Here is a 25,180-nt window from a genome sequence, read left to right as displayed (position 1 = left end):
TCCACGTCCTATCCAGCATTTATAATTATAAGCTTGATGGCTGCCATTCTGACTGGTGTGACATAAAATCTCAGTGCAGTTTTGATTTGCATTTCCCTAAATGCTAATGATGCTAAACATTTTTTCCATATATTTGTCAGCTACCTGTAATTCTTTTAAGAAGTGTCTCTTTAGTTCAGTTGCCCATTTATTAATTGGGTTTTTTTTTTTTTTTTTTGGTGTTAAGTTTTTTGAGTTCTTTATATATTCTGAATATTAATCATCTATCAAAAGAGTGCCTAGCCAAAAAAAAAAAAAAAAAAAAGAAGTAAAGACAATACATTTGTTTTGGATAACTGTGTATATTTATAAACCTGTGACCCCATTACATAGTTGGGTGAGTATGCCTTTTCTTGACATAAATGAAAACAAGATATTAAAAAAAAAAAAGAGAGTAACTAGCAAAGGTTTCTCCCATTCTGTAGGTTCTCTTTTCACATTTTCAATTGTTCCCTTTGCTGTGCAGAAGCTTTTACATTTGATGCTGTCCCATAATATTAACTCTTGGTATCATTTCCTGAGCTTTAGGGGTCCTACTGAGAAAGACATTACCTGTGCCCCCATGATGGAATTTTCATCTTGTGTTTTCTTCTAGGAGTTGCAGAGTTTCCAGTCTAATTCTTAGATTTTTGATCCATTTTGAGATAATTTTTGTACAGTTTGAAAGATGAGTCTAGACTCTCTTTTACATATGGATAACCAGTTTTCCCAGCACCATTTGTTAAAAAGGCTGTCTTTTCTCCTATGTGTGTTTTGGCACCTTTGTCAAGGATCAGATGACTATATCCGTGTGGGTTTGTCTCTGTGTCTTCTATTCTGTACCATTGGTCTATATGTCTGTTTTCATGCCAGTAACATGCAGTTTTTGTTATTATAGCTCTGTAGTATAACTTTGGACCCATTTTCTTAATCCCGCACAGTACTCACATTATTTACTAATTTCTACACATAATGATATAGCCTCAGTCATTTCATTAATAAGACAAAATCTTCCTTTTGCAGGCTTCTGCTTTCTTAATCAGATATAATTTTCACAACAGTTGTATTACATGCTTCAGAAACTGGGGAATAGACCTTTACATATGAAATGTGATTTAAAAAAAAGCATACACAATCCTATTTAACCTCAGATGAATCTCAATCACAGGGATTGATCTCCACATAAAGTGCAGATCTTATCAACTTGCCTTTTGAGCAGTGTAACATGATAAGGTTTAAATAACTTTTAAAATGGAGACTATAAATGTTCATTTGTAGATCCACAAAAGGATTCATAAGCCATGTTGGAATTTATACTAAAAAAGTTTTTTTTAAATATTCACTGCAACATTTTCTAAGAAGAGAAAAATGGAATAATTAAATAATTTATGGGGCAGCAATTCAAGAGTGTGCTAAATTCAACAGATACACTGAAATTATCTGTGGTATGGATATGGGATAGTGACAAAGATGACATGGAATAACTATTATTTCATGGTTAGCTGGCTAGGCATCTCAGAAATCTATTTGGAAAAAAAATTTGGAACCTATATGTCAAAAGACATTTTGGGTAGATCAAAGACTGAAATACAAAAAATGAAATAATAAAAATACTACAGGAGGTACTAGGGATATAGCTCAGTGAAAGAGTGCTTGCCTAGCAAGCATGAGGCCCTGGGTTCCATTTCTAGCAATTGGCGGAAAAGTAGGTAGAACAAAATAGAGGAAAATACTTGTAATACTCCTTGAGTAGAGAAAGCCTAAATATGACCAACAAAATAAAACCAAAAACAAAAAAATTCAGAAATTATAAAAGACTGATTAACTGTAAAAAGGAAAAAAAATTACTCAAACCCACTAAAAAGATAAATAAGGAAATGGAAGGCAAAAAGACTTGCTTTATATCGCATATATTCAGAGCTAATTTCCTTCTCACTTTTTTCTTCATCTTCATTTTTTGTGGTGCGAGGGGTCAAACCCAGGGCCTAGCACATGCTAGGCAAGTACTCTATCACTGAGCTACACTCTCAGGCCCAAGAGCTAATTTCATTAAAACAGTGAAGTTCCTCTAAAGAGGAAAAAGGCCAACAATCCAATAGAAAAAGGAAATTAGTTCATCAAAAAAAAAATCAAATGATAAAAAATGAGATGCAAATGACTTTCAAACATATGAACAAAACGTCAAGAGGAAAAACATGACATTCCACACTCATCGCAGCACAGTGCTCACCAGCCAGGCTGGCCCCATCTCTGTGCTCCAGAGCAGGCCCCTTCCCACATCCCCAGCAGAAGTGGGACTTCCCTGGAGGACAGTCTGGTGACAGCTTTTTCTTTTTCCCCTTTTTTTTGTTTTTTTGGTACTGGGGATTAAATTCAGGGTGCTTTGCCACTGCACTATATCCCCAGACCTTTTTCCTTTTTATCTTGAGACAGGGTCTTGCTCAGTTGCCCAGGCTGGCCTTGAATCTATAATCCTCCTGCCTCTGCCTCCCCAGTAGCTGGAATTACAGGTGTGCACTACACGGGGCTCTGGTGATACGTATCAAAATAAATTCACATCCTTTTGACTCTGCTACTCTATTTCTGAGAATGTTTCCAATAATTATATTTCTTTATGTGAAAATGAAAACGTAGAACAAAGATTTAAATGCTATAAAAGATTAGAAACAAAAAATTCCATCAACAAGAGTCTGGTTAGTTAAATTATTATACAGCCATATGATGAAATACTATCCATTTCTTAAAATGAATGAGGCAGCTTTGAACATAACTTGTTCAGGAAAAAAAGCAAGGCGCAGAACAGAAAGTACATGTTTCAGTTATCTTCTGTTACATGACAAACCAAACTTAGTGGCTTGAAAATGACAACTCAGTTTTTCAACTTGGACAGGGCTCAGCGGGAAAAGCTCATTTCTGCTCCAACAGCATCATTTAAGGGAAGGGGACCTGAATAGGGTCACCATCATCTGGATGGTGGTTTATTCATTACAAGGCTGCAAAACTAATGTTGGCTACCAATTGGAGGTTCAGTTGAGGATGGTGGCAGGACCTGTTTTCTTCTCCTTATAATGAGGTGGGGAATCTCACAGTTGGTGGCTCCTGAGTTCTAAGAGCGAGTGTTACAATGGCAAGCATTCTCAGAGAACAAGTCTCAATGTGCAAGCACTTATCAAAATTCCCATTAGCCAAAGCCACTCACACACTTGGTAAGGAGATTATTATGAATGGAAGGAAGCCAGATGCATAGTCAATGTGGAAGGGACTTACTTAGGGCTTGAATGCGAGTAGGTGCAGTTCATTGAGAGGGTTACCACAAGAAAGCCAGCACCGTGTGACACAAGAAACTATTATGCAAATGGATCATCTCTGGGTGAATGCATAAGAGGACTGGGCGGCTAAGGAATCAGGTAGCTGGGATACAAGGAAGAAAAAGTCATGTACACTGTAGGAATTAGTGTACAATGTACATGCATTACCAAATTCTGAAATATAATTAATTTAAAAATTAAAGTATCATGAACACAAAGGAGATCCAGAACAGAGACGTGCTTATAGTTGGCACTATTTAAATACTGATTTAACTTAAAGGATGAAGGAAAAACTAAGAATATATTTAAGGACATTCACTTTCATACAGTGTCTTCTTAGTAGAAATTGCCTCCTTTTAATAATACATCACCCTGAACCATCTGGTCTGTTGGGAAAACAAATCCTTAATGACTTACTACCCAACTTACGTCCTGTTCCTAGCTCTAGCTACAGTTTACCAAATCCAAGCCACGATGCTGGTCTTAATCTCTGGATTGTTATACTTATGCCCCTACCAAAAGACATGCAGAAGTTTGGAAGCTATTTGATTGTGACAAACAATACTCAGAGGTACCCCTTTCTAGAAAAGCAGGTTTCTAAGGACATGCAGTCATAGAAGACAAGACTTGCAAATAACATGTCTTTGTGAAACACTTAAATACCTGTAGGTTCGGGAATAATCTCTAAAGTGTAGGCACATCGTGTGTGTATGCTTTTAGTTCAGTTCTTCAATCAATACAATCTTTGGGAAAGAAGAAAAATCCTCCTATTGTTTTTTATGTAAAACTAACAAACATTTAGATTTAAGGGCTCATCAAATAATTATGATGTTGGACAGCAGGTCAGAGTCGCAAGCTTTGCAAAAGTCCTGGTTTTCTCCCATTCCCACCCAATTCCACATTCCCTATCAACATTTGGGACTTTTTCTGCATACCCAATACCAGGTTGGGGAAAAAACTTTTACAAGTACTTGAATTTTTAATAAACTATTCATATGATGGCCATCAAAATTAGAAGGAACAGGAGGTTAAGACATGGAATCCAAAAATGATGATTCTTTGCTATATTCCTGGGCACCCCAATCACATGGATTCGCTGAGAGTGCCGGGACTTTTAAAGGAAAAGATAGGTTAAAAAAATATTAACAGTCAATTCACTGAGATAGAGTTGGAAAGGAAAATGAGATTTCCAGATAGACCATCTGGTTAAAGAAATTAGAAATTGTGGCATGTTTTGATGAAAGGTTTCAAAGCAGAAACAAATCAAAGAATACTAGGAAGGGAACAACTGAAGGAACATCAGTCTGTAGGAAAAAGCTTTTCCCCTGTTCTCATACAACAACCGACATAGAAGATTCCTGTGACCTCAGAAGATGTGTAGCTCAGCGACAGAGCCCCTGCCAAGCACATGTGAGGCTCTGGGTTCCACCTGTAGTACACACACACACACACACACACACACACACACAGTGGGGATTCCCCCACAACAAGCAAGCAATTAATTGTACGGTGGACACCAACTGGGTTTTCTCTAATTCTTCAGTTCCGATACCATCTAACTGGAGATGGCAGTCAGATTTCACAGGTTAAAGGCTCAGTCCTGAGACTGCCTCCTCCAACCCGCAACTTCAGGTGCCCATCACAAGTCCCAGATTGTTGTACCTGTGCTTCTGAACCACTGGCTACAAATCAGGGCTCCCATGACCTCCTCCTCAGGTTCGCTTGGCTAGAGCAGTTCACAGAACTCAAGAAAACATCTACCTTTACTGGTTTATTACAAAGGATATTACAAAAGATAAAGATAAAAAGATGTATAAGGTGAGATAAGGGGAAGGGACAGAGCTTCCATGCCCTTCCTGGGTGAGCCACCTCTAGGAACCTCCACATGTTCAGTAATCTGGAAGCTGACCAAATCTGTCCTTTTGGGATTTTATGAAAACTCTGTTATACAGGCATGATTGATTAAATCACTGGTCATTGATGACCAATGTAACCTTTATTCCCTCTCCCCTCTCCAGAGGTTGGGGAGTGGGGCTGAAAGTTCCAACTCTATCTTCTGGCTTTGGTATTTCTGGTGACCAGCCACCATTCTGAAGCTACTTGGTGGCTGGTGTCAGTCAATTCTTTAGCATACAAAGACACATTGCTTTGAACATTCCAAGGAATTTAGGAAAAGGGAGGAAGACCAAATGTATATTTCATAATATAACAACTAGTCACTTCTACAATCTCTTAAGTTACACCTGGATCTCCACGATCCTCAACAGGATACCACGCACCTACTTTTCTTTGAGACTTCTTTCACTGTGAAGGATGTGTAATGCCCTTAACAATCTATGCAGCAAAAGCGTTTTAAGTGATCCAAGTTTTTCAAGGTATAACCTCCATCCTCTATATACTCCATACTCTGAACTTTCAGGGAATTCAAAGCACAAAAGAGTCCTGATTCATATATGTGTATTTGTGTGTGTGTGTCTATGTCTGTGTATATCTGTGTACATATGTATACATATATACATATACACATATATATGTATGTGTATACACACACAGTAACAGCAAATGAGGAATGATTCTGGGTGTTATTTTATGAAGATGGATGGCATTTTATATTCCTGATGCTCAGATAATTCTAGTAGTGGGAATATTTGCTTTTTTTACTGTTTAAACAACTTCGAAGGTTTATCAAAGTCCACAAATCAATTTAAGTAACACAGCTGGGGTTGAAATCTAGTTCAAAAGTCCAACAGGCTCTGTATTTTCTTAAAACAACTTCTAAGGTCAACTTTTTAATCATCTATATTAATTACAGCAAGTAACCATAATGCAGAAAAGAAAACAAAGGAAAACAGCTATATCCCACCTGCGGGCAAAAAGAGGGTTAACATGGCCAGCAGAGCTACTAAGCCTGCGTCAGGGCTTCACCCCTAAGTATCTGTCTCCTCAGAAAAACTAGAGCAATTCATGTGCTTCCCTCAATGTTCCCAACTGCAAACGCACTGGAGGAAAGCACACTTAGAGAAGAAGACAGGACACAAGCAGCAGGAACAGTGGTTCTTGGGCCACATCCAGCATCCTGGATGCACTTGCTTGGCCTTACCTCAGAATTCCCTGGATGTTACCAACTCAAGGGGAGGGAGGGTAAGAAGGCTGCCTGACTCAAGAAAGGATCTCACCCAGAAGGGGAGTGTGGCTCGGTGCTGGAGCAGAGCGCATGCTTGGCATGCACAAGGCCCTGGCTCCAGGGGAGTGGGGCAGCAGGGGAGAGAAGGGAATCGGTTCCCGCCCAAACCACCCAGGCATCAGGATGGGTGGGTGTCAGTCTCTTAAATCCCCTCTGAGGAAGAATCCATGTTAAACCTCTATGTAACCAAGGATATAGATATATGTCTTTGTGTGTTCATACGAAAAATTAAGATTCTCTTTATCTGAGTTATAAAATAATGATTTTTTAAAAAATGTATATGCTTTCCAATTCTAAAATTTAAAATTAAAAAAAAGTCTTACTTTTATAACCAGAAAATAAATGTGATTTTTCCATTTGTCTAAGGCAAGAAAGAAAATGTTTTTGATCAATCATACTGATTTAAGCAAGAATATTAATAATTATGATAAAGATGATGGAGTGATGACACATTTGGATGTTGTCTTATATTCTAAAGAACACTTTCACATTTATCTGTTTAAATATCTTCTTTCCTACTCACTATGAATTTCCCAATGATGTGTCTGACAGTCTTGGGTATGAAGTCCAGCTCTCAGCAAATCCAAGCCTGTTCCCTTATGTACAGAGTGGGAATATTAATGCTGTCTGCCCCACAGTTGCACTTTTATAGCCAGCACTAAAGGGACTTAAAAGGTTAAGAGCATATGCGTCTGGTAATGAATGACCATAAGAACACATATGCCCCATGTGATCTTCAAACATGGCCCAGGGACATTTGTAAGGCCCTTAGTATTTTCTTCATTTTACTGATAAGGAACTAATCACTAAAATTAGTATACATATTTCCCCAACTCCCACTCCAACCTCTCCACTGAATCCTTTAACATTGTTTCACAAAGGTTCAGAGAAAGCTTCCAATAGTAATTATTTAAATTTTGTCTATTTTAAAACCTCAGGCATTCATTCAGACATAGAGGAGGGCCTACTATGTGCCCACTGTGCACACAGCAACCCAGTCTCCTGAGGGCAGATCGCACCTTCTGGGAAATTCTACACAAACAACTATTCAGTGCCTGTTTTTCTCTGAACCACAGAAAGGGAAAGTATTAACCCTAACTAGGAAACTGGAATCAGCGTATCTGACACTTGGAAAAACAAAGTGAGTAAAATAAAGGATAGATGAAATTAACACACCCCAATACATACAGGCATACAACATGTTGTTTCAACATACAACACATTCCAAAAATTCACAATTTATAAGACAACGGTATTCTCTCCAAGGAGCACTTCACATTATCTCAGAAAACACACTCCCAATCTCCTGCCACACAGCTTTATATCAACCAGTTCAGAAAACACCGTTGTGCTTTTTTTTTTTTTTAATGGTATGAATGTTTTCAGACTTTGCAAGGGGTGGGGTGGGGGGCGGGGGAGGTGTTGCAAGGTACCTTTATTCTATTCATTTATTTATATGTGGTGCTGAGGATAGAACCCAGTGCCTCACAGGTGCTAGGCAAGCACTCAGCCACTGAGCCACAACCCCAGCCCCCAACACCGTTGCTTTTAACTGATGTCTACTGTAATGACTATTCCATCAAACTTATCAATCAACCACACTTTTCTGCTCTGGAATCTTCTCTGATAGCACTCTGTAATCAGAGACTGTTTGCCTCTACCAAATTATGAAGTTTCAAATGACAGGCCTGTCACTAGCAAACAGCTGTAAATGTCTTGGAATTTATTTTTAATGTTTGAATGAAGTAATCTAATTCAGAACCATAAAGTCCTAATTTCCTACGTCATTTCTCAGGATTATGATAAAGCATGATATAAGAGACCTATACTGGATATGTGAAATATCACCTTTGGTTAGAAGAAATGTCAACACCAAAGACATTAGTTCAGATATTCATACTATACAAGCAGAAGTAAATGGATTTGGGATTCTCTTTTGCTTCACAAAAAAGTATAATATAATTGCTAAGGAATGCAGTGGTTTCTGACTGGAATATAGTTATGACCAGCTACACATAAAGCAAATATATTTCTTTAAGAGACTTACCTATAAGTCTATTGTTTGTAACACTACTCTATATAGGCATGGTGGCTGGGAACTTGTTACTAAAATAATCCCCCCAAAAGAAGCGCAATTGTCCAATAAACCCTTTTTTAAACATAAATAAGATATGCATTTAAATAATATATTATTTTTTACTAGTAAAAAACTAAAAGTTTGATGATACAGTAAGCAAGAATGCAGGGAAAATAATTTGCACCTTTTTGGAGAGCAATTAGGCACAATCTATCAATGTTAAATGCTCAGTACCTTTGTCATTTCCTTTGCAATTCTGGGAATTCCGTCAAATAGATTAAAACTAGATATTATGAGAATGTTCATTGCTACTCGAATGGTGAAAAAGTGGAAATGAGCTCAACAGTCTTGCACAGGGAGCCTGCCACAGAGAGTCCATCCAACAGAACGCTGCATTGTGATTAAAAGCGGAGGGCCCAAGAAAGGCATCCTAGATAGAGGAAGGAGAAAGCTGCAGCACAGCAGTAAATATGGCCCTATTTGTCCAAAAAAGGACAAAGACACCCTTCTGTGCCATGTTACAGATGTTTACATCCAACAGATACTGCTTCTAGGGAAAGCTGAAGAATCTGATCAACATGATCTCTAGGAAAGCAAATTAATTTCTCATGGAGCTGCTGGAGATTCCACAGTGAAGGAAAGTCACTTCTTTAAGTTACTACATCACCCCGTTTCACCTATTTTCCCCTCTTTATTTCATAGGAGTATATGTACGCCTGCTGGGTCATCTTGATTTTGTCTAGGAAAAAATAAAACCCAGCCCAAACACCATGCATCTAAGGCAAAATTCTGTAACCTGCTTTCCATAAATGCTAAGGGATGGGTGGTAGAGCAAGTGCCTCGCATGCTCAGGGCCCTGGGTCTGATCCTTAACACCACAAAAAAATTAATTAATAAAATTGGTAAGTCCACAACCTAACAATCTTGTGGCCTTTATCAGTTCAATGCCTCTCACACCAACCCCCTTCCTGCAAGATAAATCCAGTTCTAACTCATCTGTGTGTTCACACAATAGCTTGATACCAAAGAATGAGACTCTACCACTTATGGGATACAAAAACGAAATCAGCAGCTCAGGACTGGGTGTAGCTCAGTAGCAAAGCGCTTGCCAGCATGTGTGAGGCCCTGGGTTCCAACCTCAGCACCACGAGATTAAAACAAAACAAAAACAAACAAACAAACAAAAACCAGCAGCCAAGCTTGGCCAAAGAGGTCAATAGGGTCATGAGTAAGGAGGTTTAGGCAGTTGTTTCTGGATAGAAAGGGGAATTCTCTACATACCTGGGACAAATCCCTAGTAACTTCCAATCACTCCCACTCCTCAGTGAAGGTGGAGGAGAGATAAGGAGGGGCAAGAGGGTGGACAGGTACCCTCCTCTCTGCCCCTCCCCTTTTCACAACTAATTGCTTAGGAAACTCCAGGTTTAACCCTGTTCACAGCACAGAGAGATCTTCTAAAAAACAAGGAGGTGGGAGGAAACGTACTGTCTAAAACACATACAAATCAAAGACACAGCTTACTTAAAGTCATGCTTTAATTCTCAATTGTACAGAATGTACTCTACATTGTATAAGAAATATAAAATTCAAACAAATGCACTAATCGTAAATAACAAAGTTAAAGTTGTTATTTATAACATAGCAGCTACGTGTCTTTTGTGAATAAAGTGCCACATGAAAGCCAACTTTCCATCCACCATAAATTAGAAGCTCTCCAATACTAAAACATATTCAAAACCTATCTTACCCAGGATATTAAATGATACCTCAAAGTCCCAATGGGAGACCAAGGAATCAAGTCCTTCAGGCTAGCTCAACTTTCATGTCCACTATAGGGGGACTGAGGACACCTCCCTGGGTTGTTAAGGTGACTAAATTAACTGACAAGTGACACAAGCAAGGTCCCTACCACATACCAAGTGCTAAACAAGTGAATTCTTAAGATCCAAAGTTTGAATCATAACAGAATTTTAGTCAAGACACTGTTGACAGTGAAAAATACTGAATTGTAATTAACTTTTAGTTTGTTTTTTATAATCATAAACCAGCTACTACATATTTCCCCTATTTGAGGATCATTTAAATTCTTTCTAACAGTAATCCTAAATTTAATAGTGGGACTGTCATTAAAAATGGCAATGTAGATGTGTCTATATATTAACATAGAAAACCCTCCACAAAATATTGTTAAAAATGCAAGATACAGAACACTCTGTATAATGTGATCCCATATTTATAAATATTTACATTTATATATACATGTACATGTATGCAAACATAAACACAATCACATATACATACCTATTCGTACATGGTTGCTTTCATTTCCCTCTTTGCACCTTTCTGTATTTCCCATGCCCCATCGTACATTCATTTTTATAATAAGCATGTGTCACTTTTATATTGGAGACTTTAGGAAAAACAGTTGCAACTGTGGTTAGCCAGACTACAAGACTAACCCAGTCCTATGCAGACATTCAGACAGCCCCAAACACATCTCAGAGTTGGGAATTCTATGGGAAAGCTTAACTTTGGCAGAGGTGGTACCACTTTGTGTTTGTAGTCCTCCACAAAGTGCTTTCACAATCTTATGAGGCAGGCTCTCTCACCCAGCTTTGCAATGAGGAACCTGACCCTGGGGATGTCCCAGACTCACCTACCCAGGCCCCACAGCCTGGAATTGACACAGCATGGGTCACCTGCTCCACTAAGGCCTCTTCCCACCCTACTCTCTGAATGGGCTCCATAGCCAGGTCCAGGGTGCTCCCCAGTCACTGGGGATTAACAGCAACCTTTAAAAATCACTAGCATATGTCATATCCTAAAACCTCAGAGAGAGACTGGAATTTGAAAATTAATGGTTCAGGACTTTTTGGTTTTTTTTTGTTTTTTTTTGAAACTAAGGATTGAACCCAGGGGTACTCGACCACTGAACTACATAATCAGCCCTTTCTATATTTTTATTTTGATACAGTCTCACCAAGTTGCTAAGGCTGGCTTCAAATTAGTGATCCTCCCGCCTCAGCCACCTGAGTCCTTGTGTTTACAGGCAAGTATCACCATGCATGACCAGTTTGGACATTTTGAAGAAATGCTCTCAATGATCTTAAACACTTGGTTAAAAACATAAATGTTGGCCCTGAATTGTACAAAGGAGCAACACATGAAAAGACAGATAAAGTGCTTTGTTAAGTCTTTAAGATTCTAAATGACTTAACACATATTAGTTCAGCTACTGGTTGAATGGAAGATAAAGTGGTATAAAATGAAATCTACACAATTTTGAAAAGCCAAGTAATTAAAATTCACTGAGCATGGAGTTTGTCACCTATCCCCTTACCTCCCCCGAAAAACCACTTTTACCCAACTCTGTATAAAAGCTACTCAAACTGGCAGTCGCTGAATGATTCCACACTTCCTGTTATTAAAGTTGCCTGGGAAGAAACTTTGAAGAAGTCTCTTGGAATTTTCCACAAACTCACCACACCAAAAATCTGTGTGTGGAGACCAGGGGGAGGAGGGTGCCAGGGACTAAAACCAGGGTCTCATGTATGCTAGGTAATCACTAGGCCACTGAGTCACACCCCCAGCCCCAAAACATATTTTTAATATTTTAAAGTAAATACCTTAGAGCATAATTATATCCTAAAGACCTAACAGCAAAATTCAGTTTTGTTTTGTTTTTTTTAGAATTTGTATTATCAATAGCCAAGTACAATGTGAATTCAACATATATAAATCTCTCGCACAGTACATTTCAAACAGTTCTCAGAAAATTTCCTTTGATTTTGGGGATTTTTTAAACAATGAACACACACACACACACACAAAAGTCTTAAAGGAAGCAAAGTACTTATGAAAACTTCTCTTTGCATCTACTTAGTATAACGCCTTCAAAACTACTTGCTTTTTCATCAGAGTACTCAAGAAAGATCCCCAACCCCACACAGATTATTGGTGCCACTTGGAAATGGTGTTACAGGCACCATTTTAACAGAATATTATACTTCCCTACTTTTGAATATAACTGACCTTTGGGTTAACAAAACTTAAATTTATTTACTTAAGAAAAGCAGCTTCATTTTAAAACAACATTTTCAAAGTATTTACTTAGTTGAAATGTGATGATTAATAAATTATGCACTTCAAAAATAAAAAGGGAGGGGCTGGGAATATAGCTCAGTGGTAAAGTGATTGCTTAGAATGCTCCAGGTCCTGGGTTCAATCCCCAGCACCACAAAAAATAAAAAAGAAAATCGAGGAAAGACCCATTTTTCCAACTTGCATTTTGGGAAACTTGGACTTCCCAGGCTTACAAAATATCCTGAAAATGTGAAGCAATGAGGCCCAAACTTCACCTGTCATAAAACAAAACACCCTGCCTCTTGCCAGATGCTCTCTCCATACCCCAGACTGCTCCCTGACCCTTCACACATGAGATACGGAGAAGCCGCCATCTGAAACCCAGTTCCAAGTCCCTCTCGGCTCTTCAGCCCATCTGCAACTGCACTGACCTGATAGGAACTCATTTCCCGGGTTCCACTCATGGCCCTCTGTGGAAATCCTCCCTCCTCTGACGGTGGAGAGCCTTTCTCCTCTGAAGACACTGGCCTGGCCAAGCACCTGGTCCCAGGGCTCCTCCTGAAGGACTGACACTTGTGGACAGACAGCAAGGTCACCTGTGGATCACTCAGAGTGGCTAGGACGGATTGCTCAGAGCTCCCGGGCACCTGGCCCTCAGCCTTCTCCATGGCCATGTCGAAGGTCACACCTTCACTCCCCGCTAAAGTAGTTCAGCTTCCCCAGCCGAGCTGGTGGTGGTAGAAGAAATGCTCTCAGTGTCCTTTTGGTTAGCGGGGGAAAGGCACTGTAGCTGAGCCAGCCACAGAGGCTGCCTTCAGTCCGGCAGCCAGCTTCAGGAACTTGGGCAGACGGCACACTGCCAGGTACCTATTTGCTTGCTTATCTGCGACCATCCCACACATTGGCAGCCTCTCACTCTGCACTGTGTGCAGCACTGTGGTCTCTGCACACGGCCCTTGCACGCCCATGTCCGGCACTGCCTGCACGCTCTGCTGCTGTGTCTGCGAGCCCAGTACCTAATCATCCCCTAAAGCTACACACAGCTTCCTTTTGATCATGTGCATGCCTAGAAACCTGGCCTACAGGCCAGTTATTACCAAAATGCAAGTGTTTTCTTGGAGTACCTTCAGTAGCCTCTTCCACAGCTCCAACACTGGCAGGGTGCAGAATACTCGGGGAGAGAAGCAGTCCCTAGGCAACATGACCTGCATTTCCAAGAAGGTGTAAGAAAGCTCCATGTTTCCCGCAGCTTTGTTTTCTCTTGAACCAAAGGCCAAACTGACTGCACAAATTCACTGGCTAAACAGCTCATGTATCTTTTATACATGGCATAACAGCCAGGAACTAATCCACTATTCAGGTTTCTCAGGCTACCTGCTGTTCCACTGAGGATTAATATAAGGAGACACACGACAATGCAGTAATCCAGGCAGACGCCTGCTCTGTTGGGCTGTGCTGCCTCCCTTCCCACCTCCCACCCAGAGACGGGAAGAAGGACCTCATCCTCCATGGCAGAACAGCTCTGCCAGTCACTAATCCTGGCAACATCTAATACTACAAATATGTGTGGAATGTCCACACTGCAGACCAAACTGAGTTTGCTGGGAAAACAGCTACCATGTCCCTCTGTAATATTCCAACAACCCAGTGGACCCCACCTTGGAGTCACTGGGGCAAGCACCCAATGAGGGCATTCAGAACTCAGGCACTTCTGCTCAAGGCCACTGAGGAGTCTCCCTCCTCATGAGCTACCAGCAATGACCCTCTTCCCCCATCAAAACTGCCATGCCAACACTGCTCCCAAGAATTCCGGACCAAGAGATCTGTTCTTAGGCTAGAGGCACAGTTCAGTTGTAGGGCACCTGCTTAGCCTGTTCCAGGCCCTGGGTTTCATCCCCAGCACCAGAAAACAAAACAAGAGACCTGCTCTCTTTGAGGGAAGGCAGCTTCACACTGGGATGTCACCACCACTGGTCCATGCACCATAAGCCCTTCAAGGCTTCACTGTTCTTCCACTTCCTGTTTTTATCCCATGAGGATTAGAGAGCTTATTACCACTGCTAAACCAAGTTCAGGACAGCTGACTCCTCTAAAATGTGTCTGGGTTTGAGTTTCATCTTCCAAGTCCTCCATCAAAAAAATAAAAAAAATTCCAAGAAATGCTGTTTAAACCAGTGCCCAAGAATGGTAAGGCACACCTGAGCCTCCCCAAGCCCAGCCTCCCTGCCAGAGCCCAGCACAGCTAAGGCTTGCGGTTACTCAAATCCTCTTGCTTATTTACTGCTCCTAATTCCTGGTAGGATCTCTCAGGATCTCTCTTTGCCTCTGATCCCTCCCATTTCACTTACTGGGCAACATAAGTGGATAACTATCTCTTTTTAAGCATTCATTTTTTTTTAAATTGTCAATAGACATTTACTTAATTTATTTATTTATCTGTGGTGCTGAGAATTGAACCCAGTGCCTCACACATGCCAAGCAAGTGCTCCACCACTGAGCTATGATCCAAGCCCTATGCATTCAATTTTTATGAAACTTTTTAGCCATTTTGGTTGAAAATCCTCCCCAGATGTCATTTCTTTCCAGTGTCTTAAAATATGAATTATTAATCACATTTTTAACTTTTCCTTGGTGATATGGGATTGTTACAAATGCTTCTGTGTTGTAGCTATGAAGAGCTGATGGATTCAACTTGGACGGACAGCAGCCATCTTGAGTCATAACCACCATGACTGCCTGGGTAGGTTTTCCTGGAATAGGTTTCCAGCAAACTACAAATAGACAAAACCATCAGAGGGATATGGTGCTTCACTACCCAGACCATGGCACTGTCAGCACCAGGAATGTGCCTGAAGTTTTCGATTTCAGCTTGAGATAAGCCAGGTAAATTCTGATTGAAGTCACTTTTGTAGTGACAATTTTATAAGCCCCCTTCCATCTGATCGAAGTTGCCAGGATCACTAGTCTTACTGCCACCCAGGACCACACACCTGTAAGTCCCCAATAAACTGTACTGTATGCAAGCCTCTTTTTGAGTCTCACAGTTACTTCTGGCCAGTTCTCAAACATTGACACTGGATTTCTCCAGAACAATGGTAATAAGGAAAATATGTTGGGATCATACATCTGACATGCTTTAAAATAGTCTACCCTGCCAGCTCCTTGAACTATGGAAAATTTTAGTATTTTACTGTCCACTTCTCCTAGATAGTCACTCAGACTCAGAACACAGCCAGAAGAGTGGGTTAAGACTAGGTCAGGAGGGCAGGAAGACCAGACTTTGTTCTGCAGATGTTGGAGGACCACCATGAGTTTCCTCTTGTTTTTGTTTCTGGTGGTGCCGGGGGTTGAACCCAGCATCTCATGCATGTTAGGCAAGTGCTTGGCCACTGAGTTGTGCCCCAGACCCACCAGGAATGTGTAAGCAGAGTACTTACAGGATTACAGTGCATTTGTGATCTGCACATACAGATCCAGTAGCATCAATAATGAAGACTCGGGAGAGGTGCTGGGTATTACAGGGCTGACAAGCCCAGGGAAAATTCATAGCAGAGCAGGATTAAACAATAGAGGGGGCCCTCCAGGTTCAGTGATCCTTGGATCACAGCTGGTGATACAACAGAACCTAAGAATGACAAGGCCATTTCTGGTTTGTACCACTGGGCACATGGTGACATATAAACCAAGACGAGGAGGAATGGTGGGAAGAAAGCAGCTCTGGAGGTGAAAAGAGTAGATTCTCCTTTGTTCCCATGGAACCTAAGGAACCTGGGAATCTGCCAAGGCACAAGCCACTTTGCCAGGCTAGAAGATCACTTACAAACTCCTCTTTCTGGAAACTTCCCCTTACCTCAGACTCCAGAATTCTCCATGTGTGAAGTTTCCCAGACTGGCCTTGAATTTGTGATCCTGCCGTCTCTGCCTCCTGAGTCCCTGAGATTAAACGTGTGCACCCCTCTCCTATCTCATCCTAGTTATCCTTTCAGCCCTGCCTCTCTCTGCCTCATCCCCCTAGCGGGCAGGGCTCTCTCACTTATCTGAGCGCACCATCACTGTGCCGACACTGTGCTGTAGGGCTCAGCCTTTATCACTACTGGAGGAGGAATGTTCTCTGTCCACTGAGGCGGCAGTCAGGTCGGCCACTCTAGTTACTGCTGCCTAGCAGGTGCTCAGCTCTGGGAAATATGGTAAGTTCCTGGAACACAAAGATTTTGCATCTTAGCTGCCCATGAGCTAAAACACAGGTCACGAGCTGCCACGAGCACAGGTCAGCTGTTAAGTAAGTATATTCAAATAAGTATGTTTAACTATATTTAATGAAGTATATTAAATAAATGAGTTGAACCATACATACAGATCACAATGTGCTATCTATCTGGAATTTCCATGCTTTTCTATTCCCTTTATCACAATGCAAAGGTAAACTCCATTATTCTCACACATTCCTTCTAGAACAATTCTTCAAGTGTCTCCTTGCACCACATTATTTTGCATTTCATATGTACAAACTTCACCAGCCATTTTCCAAAATACAATTAATCTTGTTTACCTCCTGCACACCTTCCTGTTCTTTGTGTATCTTTCCTGTGTAAAAATGAAAATCCTTTGGTGTCCTAAACAATCCTTTTGCAATCTGAGAAGCCTGGGCCCAAAGGCAGATGGGCAGCTCCTGTTTCCATGATCCTCCAGGACAAAAGGTCCTGTTTGGGAGGAGGGACATCTTTTAAAATATTTCAGCTCTCACAAGATTACCTTTGAGGCAGCCGCAGGCTCATAGTGGGCAGGTCTTCCAGAAACACTCTCAGGCAGGCCAAACCTGCCCTCCCAAGGCTATAAGAGTACCAGATCCTGAGACAGCACAAGATGGCAGAACCTGACACTAAGCAGTGTGTGGGAAGTAGGGCCTGGAAGGGTCCCACACAGATAGCGTGGGCAGTAAAACAGCACATCTGCTGACAGGTAGGAACCCACAGCTCATCCTTCTTGCCAGAGATCATTTCCAGCCAAATGTTAAGTCTGTGCACAACAGAAAAAGGCAGTAGAGGGCAGCATTAAAGTATGAAAAGAAGTTTCCAACTCCAGGTGCTGGAATGGGGTGGGATGGGTACAAGTAAGTCCCTGGGTCATCACATCACTGAGGCTGGTGACTTCCAAGATTGAACAGTTAGTGCAGCAAGACTTTTATACCAGCTTATTAAAAGGAGATAGAAACAAATAAAAGATACCTGGACAAGTTCACTGGAGGGGCTATCCTTTAATAAAACTGAAGTTGGGTGAAAGTGAAAAACATGATGAGGATTCTGAATTATTGAAAGACCAAATGGAACCAAAGAGAGAAACACTGAAAATGTCAAAAAGTAAAAGTCAATATTTTGATTTCACAGTTAATCGGGTGCACCTTCAACTTCCCTACTGTCCTCGCCACCTGGTATTCACCAGTAAAACACTAGCAAGGGTTACTCTGAGTTCCAATCATGCCCGTCTCCCTGCAGCTGAGTAAGGATGTATAAGACAGAAAGCCAGGCAGTTGGCTACCGTCTGGCAGTCCTCCCCCAGTCCTCCCATTCTTCCTAGACACCAATCCTGCACCTTCCTCCCCTCTGCTCCTCCAACCTCAGCTCCCCACGGTGCGTTCCTCACTCTCAGCCTATGACCCTGCTTCCTGTCAGGGAAGCAACCAGAAAGCCTAGCGACATTCTCAGGCCTCCACCTGTCAGTGGGCTTTCCTCCCACTACTCCCAAGGTCAGCCTCCAGGTTACCCCATCCTCAATCTCCCCGAGCAGCTCCTACTCAGAGTCCTTCACTAGAGTCTCCAAGTCCCCAAGCCTCTAAGCGTTGGAGTGGCCCCAGCTCAGCCCTCGAATTCCTTCTGTGTCTAGACCCACCCTGCTGATCTCATCCAGGCCTGTGGAAACACCACCTTTCTTAGTCTGAGCAGACTGCTATAACAAAAGATCTTAGACTGAGCGATTTAGAAGCTGACATTTACTTCTCATAGTTCTGGATGCTGAGAAGTCCAAGATCAAGGTGCTAGCAGATTTGGTGTCTGTTGAGGACTATTCTCTAAAGAGGGTTCCTTCTAGCTGCATCCTCACCTGGCAGAAGAGCAAAGGGGCTCCTTCAAGCCTCTTTCATAGGACACTAACCCCATTAGGTGTGTCCTCTGGACCTGCTCAGGTCCCCAAGGCCCCACCTCCTAATACCACTGTTACTAGGAAGAAAGGCTGCATGCACTGAATTGTCCACTCGAACTCTGGAGACAGACCGATGAAGGAAAACAGGTTTTAAAGCAGGCTTTAAAATCTCCACCTTAGGGGCTCAGGGGCATGGACAGCTTTTATAAGAGGAGAAGGAGTCGTACACAGTGGAAGAGGAGGCAGGAAGTATACATAACGTGGATTTAGCCAGGCAGTGCCAGGCAGAAACAATGTCACAGCCTCAGTTTCCCCAAATGACAGAGGACTGCCCCTCAGAGGAAGCTCCAGACACAAAACAACAGTCATCAGGAAGTCGCTTTTAATTCTAAAGGGGCCTGTTTCACCCTCACCTTGTGGTGAGGAATATGTGGGGACACACATTCAGATCCCAGCACTACCTACTGCCAACAATTCCCAAATGCCACACTTTTAGACACAAATGCTTCCTCACCATGTCCCCCGGATGTCTGATATGAATCTCAACTAAAATTGTCTACAACTGAGCCCCCTTCCCTGCTCCTCCCACAGACTTCCTCATCTTAGCCAATAAAATTCCTTCCTTCCACTTGCCCAAGGAGAAATCTTGAATCCCTTCTTGATAAAAATCATCTCCTTCTTTCAAACCCACATGGAAATGTCTAGCAAATTTCTGTCAGTTCCACCTTCAAAATACACCCAGCCTCCTACCTCTCTGGAACACCTCCACCCAACCCTGGGTCAAGTCCCAGTGTGTCTCACCACCATTACTCTGAAAACTCCTGAGTGACCTCCTAGCTTCTGCTCTTATCCCCTCAAGTCTATTCTCAACACAAAAACCAAGAGCCCTATAAAGAAAAGTCAGAAGATGTCATTGCTCTGAAAAGTTTCTGGGGGTTCTAATGTACTAAAATCCTCAGATGACCTGTGAGGCGTCAGTCTGTCCTCGCCCATCCTTCCTGTCCTGACTCTCATTCTGCCAAAACCATTCTGATCTTGTCCCTCCTTAAATAAAGCAAGGCCAGACTTGGGGTCTTCACACTGGGGGCTCCCTCAACTTGGAAATACCTTCTTCTAGCACCCCATGTGCAGATGCCTCCTTGAGGTCTCTGCTCAAACATTTTAGTGAATTCCCCCCAATAATCCTATGTAAATTTCAAATGCTTCCAACTCCCTATCCTCCTTCCCTGCCTTATTTTTCTCCAGATTACTCAACCACCATATATATAAATTTTACTTATTTGTTAACTGTCTTATTTGAAACTTAATTGGATTTAAGTTTCACAAGTGCAGAAATTCTTCGTCTATTTTGTTCAGTCCCCTGCTATACTCCTAGCACTAAAACACTGCTTGGTACTTAAAGTCTTTCTCAATGTGTGTTGAATGAATGAATGAATGACCGGAAGTGCCAAACCCAAACAACTTACGTATCTGTCTGCTGAAAGTCAGACTGCTAAGTTTTCAAATATTCAACATTCAGAAGGTACCCACTGTAAAGCTAGCTCCCTCTTCCTCCCCTTGCTCATTCCTTTATCCTTCCATGCCAGGATCTAAGTTCCAATAATTTCAGAAGCAGGCAGGGATCTCAATAAGCAGAACAGCCTGTGGTGGAGACTGTGGTTACCTGGAGAGCCCATGCGCTCTTCCTGACTCCAGCCAACTTGTCCAATGACCAGTGTCACCAGACACTACAAAAGAATATGGAAAGCTAGAGTTGTCTACAACATTATCTTTCAATTTTAAAAATGTTTGAGGGCTGATAGCTGGGGAGATAGCTGGGTAGAGTGCTTGCCTTGCAAGCACAAGGCCCTGGGTTCGATCCCCAGCACCGCAAAAAAAAAAAAATGTTTGAAAACTGGTTCCAAATTCTGGCCAACTTAATATAAGGAAAGGTTTTTGTCAGATGCCCTAAAGAGAACAAGACTGTCCCTTCTCCGTCTGTCAACACAAACTAGATAACTACACTGCTAACAGACATAGTAGGCCATGAGGTATCAGGCAGAAGGTGCAGTGTCCCAGATTGTATTTTAAAAAAGTTAATGGGGAGGCTGTTAGAGTGAGATGGCTCCAGCACCTTGGGTTCCTATATAAGCAAACTCCATGTAAATAGTAAAATAAAAAGTAAGCTTAGTCAATCAGGAACCAACTAACATCTAAGTAGGGGACTTTTCACCTCAATCAAATATTTTCTTTGTTTTGCTCCTGTGAACACCTTTTAAAAGTTTCCCACTCCAATCCCCTCAGTAGAGCACTGAACTGCTTGATTTATGAATTGCTGTTTGCTAAAACAGAAGTTTGTTGCCAGACTTACGAATTGCTATCTGCTCAAACTCTTTAAAAATTTTATGTGCCTATATTTATCTTTTAACACTTGCACACAAATGTCTATAGCAGTACTATTCATAATAGTCAAAAAGTAGAGAAAACTGAAATGTCCTTCAATGTTATCTATTATTGATGAATAGATAAATAAAACATGATGTGATCTATATCATGGAAGCTTATTTGGCAACAAAAATAAATTGAAGTTCTTCATGGATGGATGAATCCTAAAAACATTATGCTAAGTGAAAGAAGCCAGTCACAGAAGATCAAACATTACTATATGATTCCCTTATATAAAGGATCCACAATAAGTAATCCACAGCAAGAGAAAGTACATTAAAGATTGCTTAGGCATTGGGGTCACAGAGTGATAGCTAAAGAGTCCAGGATCACTTTTTGACATAATGAATATGTTCTAAACCTGTCTGTAGTGATGGCTGCAAATACCTGTGAATTGTATGGAACTGTATCTCAGGGAAGCTTTTTTTAAAAAATGAGATGGAGAGGTTGTGTTAGATTGCTTGTACAGCTATAACACAACACTGGAGACCAGGTAGTTTCTGAATACTAGAAATTCACTTCTCACAGTTCTGGAGGGTGGGAAGTCCAAGATCAGGGCACTGCCAGCTCAGCATCTAGTGAAGGTCTCAGAGATGGCACTATCTAGGTGTCCTCCCATGATGGAGGTGTCAGAAAGGATGAAAAGGGATGAACACCCTTCTGCTAAGCCTCTTTATAAGGGCACCTGATCCATTCCTGAGGATGCCACCTTCATAACTCAGTCACCTCCTAAAGGCCACACCTCTTAATACTCTTACATTGAGGATTAAACTTCAATATGAATTTGAGGGGACAAAACTATCCAAATGACAGCTCTCCAACCTGCTCCCTACCCCACAAATTCACATCCTTCGCTCATAAAAATACATAGATTCTATCCTAAAAGCCCCAAGGTCTTCATCTGTTCTGTCACCAGCCTGAACACTGAAATTACTGATAGCCTGTTGTGTTACCAGCTCTGTCACTAGCTTACAAACATTAAAGCCTGGATGCTGATAACCACATGCTCCTAGATGTAATCAGCTGCGTTATCACACATTCCCAATCACTGAGCCGGGGCTCCAGACCTGCTGATCTGGTCTGGAAGCCCATGTTGACCCTGGGCTCATTATAATTTCATTATAACGATAAAAACACACCCACCAGTGCCATGACAGATCCAACCATGCCCAAATTAGGGAATAAAAGGTGGCATCCTAAACCCTGGAAACCTCTTCTCCTTGCCATGAAAAGTTCCAATGACAGCATGCATATCACCTTACCACCAGCCCCCATGAAACCCAGCCCCAGACCCGCTGCGCAAACAGTGCCTTTAGAGGGTGAGCGCTCCTTCTCTAATCTTCAGTCAGAATGAAATGTCCTGCTTGCTCCTGGGACTGTCTGGTTACTTATAAATGGTATTGAATAGGAAAAGTACCTGCAAATTCCATAACAGTTTCTGTATTAACTCAAATGGCTAAAGTCCAGAGTTTTATCTACACGTCATTTAAATCACATATGGTTGAAATTCAAAGGTATGTTTCATTCTGAGGCAAACTGCCTGTGAGATCAAACCAGTTATACGCTTCCAAAATACAATGCTGGGACAGGCACAGGAAAGATATTTCCATCCTAAAAGGAAGACTTAGGAGAGAAGAAAGGGGGAACTAGTCCCAAGTAAGTACATATATTTTTTCTTTTTTAAAAAAGTGCTGAGAATAGAACCCAGGGACTCCTGTATTCTAGGCAGTGCTATACCACTGAGCTACACTCCCAGCACCCAAGTAAGTCTAAAATCCAACAGAGTAAACAACATTAAATCTTTTTGTTTGTTTTCTGATTTGCCTTTTGGTACTGGGAATGAACCCAGAGTCTAAAGCATTCCAAGCAAGTGTTCCCCCACTGAGCTACGTCCCAGACCAAACAACATTAAATCTTACGGCTTGAGAATGATCTTCTTTGACTCTATGCTCCACCTCCTGGGCGCACTGGCGGGCGTGGGGTCTGGGCCCCCACAGATTTTCTGAGCATGGCCTGCACAGCAGCTCTCCCTGCTAGGATCTAACGCCAATGGTCATAGGGTGACAGGGGCAGGCCCCTCTCCACAGCTCCACCTAGATGGTGCCTGTTATGGTTTAGATATAAAGTGTCCCCCCTCCAAAGCTCCTGTTAATGCAGGAATATTTCAGAGGTAAAATGATTAGGTTATGAGAGCTGTAATCTAATCGGTCCATCCTAGTTCAAACAGGCTGAATGAGTGGTAACTGCAGGCAGATGGGGCGTGGCTGGAGGAGGTAGGTCACTGGGGGCCTCTTGTCTGTGGCCTCTTCTCTCATCCCTCTCTCCTGACCCCGCTGTAAGCTGAGCAGCTCTCCTCCTACGGGCCCTTGCCCCACGATGTGCTGCCTCACCTTGTACCCTGAGCAATGGAGTCAGCTATGGACTGAGTACCTCTGAAATCATGAGCCCCAAATAAACTTACCCTCCTCTAAGTTGCTCTTGTTGGGTATTCTGGTCTCAGCAATGAAAAGCTGACTAAAACCCTGCCCTGCGAGATCTCTCCACAGTGACCCTATCCCAGCAGCTGCCCACTCTCTGGGCCCTGAGACATCCCTTGATCTGGAAGAGGAAGTCCTGCCCAACAGCTCTCACACTCTGCACGCCTGCAGCCGGTACCCTGTGAACAGTGCCAAGGCGTCCATTCTGTACCCTTCCAGAGTGGCAGCCGGAGCCACTCCTGAGGCCACATGAGCTACAGGTGGGGTGACCAAGAAGTACTACACTGGAATACAGGGAGCAGAGACTTTAGGTAGCTCTGGGGAAGCCAGTCCCAAGGTCCCACAGGAGCCTTGGGCCTCTCCCCTGAAATCTTTCTGCCCTCCAGGCCTTGGCACTCAAGCCCAGTGATGGGAGTGGCGACAAAGATCTCTGAAATGCTTTCAGGATCATTCTTCCATGGTCTAGAATAGCATCTGGCTTCCTTCCATTCATAATAATCTCCTTACCAAGTGTTTGCTTGGCCACACCCCGTATTCTCCCAAGCACACCTTTTTATTCTTTACAACTTGGCCAGGCTGAGAATTTTCCGAAATCTCTAAGTTCTGCCCCCCTTTTGACTATAACTTGTCTTTAGTCCATTCTCTTCTTGCATACTACTACAAGCATCCAAAGAAGCCATGCAGCACCCTATATATACACTTTGCCCAACCATTCATTCTGCCAAACAGCTTAGCTCATCCCTCTGTGTTCTGCCTTCCACAAACCATGAGGGCAGGGACACAATTCACCCAAGTCCTTTGCCATATTGTAAAAGCATGGCCTTTCCTTCAGTTTCTGATAAGCTATCTCTCATTTCTAAGACCTAATCAGACGGCCTTTACTGGCCACATTTCTACCAACACTCTGGTCATAACCACTTAAGTAATCTCTAAGAAGATTCAAGCTCTGTCAACAGCTCTCCTTTTATTCTGAGCCTCACCAGAGTCACTTAACACTGTGTTCACAGCGAGCTAGGTGTTTTCTAGCCAGCGCCTCCAAACTCCTCTGGCCTCTACCTGGTTCCAGCTTGAGGTATATTTTATGGCGACATTCCACTTCTCACTTTGTGGTACCAGTTTCTTAGTCTATTTTTACTACTGTAAAAAATTACACAGAACTAGGTACTTATAAACAATAGAATTTTATTTCTCACAGGTAGGAAATCCAAGATCAAATCACCAGAAGGTCAGTCAGACTCTGGTGAGGGCTGCTCTCTGCTTTAAGATGGTGGCGTACTGCTGTGTCCCCCTGGAGGAGGAACAGTGTGCTCACAATTGTGGAAGGGTTGGAAGAGACAAGAGGGGTGAAAAGTGGCAAATACCCCCACTGAGCTCTTCTATAATCCCATTCGTGAGGGTCCCACCCTCATAACCAATCACCTCCTAAGACCACACCTTTTAATACTGTTCCTTGCACTAGAGATAAAGTTTCAAC

General features: G+C 42.1%; 1 protein-coding gene across 6 annotated transcripts in view; it reads right to left on the bottom strand.

Annotated features, from left to right (window-relative positions):
* The window catches only part of Atp7b (ATPase copper transporting beta), a 70,346-nt gene that overhangs the window by 37,794 nt on the left and 7,372 nt on the right, over window positions 1-25,180 (bottom strand). For 3 of the 6 annotated variants that reach the window (XM_047553670.1, XM_047553671.1, XM_047553674.1), the window contains exon 1: window positions 13,102-13,486. The exons of the other annotated variants lie outside the window; for them this stretch is intronic. In XM_047553670.1, the coding sequence (XP_047409626.1) occupies window positions 13,102-13,344 (243 nt within the window). In that variant the 5' untranslated portion in view covers window positions 13,345-13,486. Of the gene's footprint in view, window positions 1-13,101; window positions 13,487-25,180 lie in introns of those variants that run through there. 6 annotated transcript variants of the gene reach the window in all.

This window comes from Sciurus carolinensis, chromosome 5 (assembly GCF_902686445.1).
Source record: "Sciurus carolinensis chromosome 5, mSciCar1.2, whole genome shotgun sequence".
Classification (NCBI taxonomy): domain Eukaryota; kingdom Metazoa; phylum Chordata; class Mammalia; order Rodentia; family Sciuridae; genus Sciurus; species Sciurus carolinensis.
Note: the sequence above shows the minus strand (reverse complement) of the source record. Positions and strands in the feature narration are given on the sequence as shown.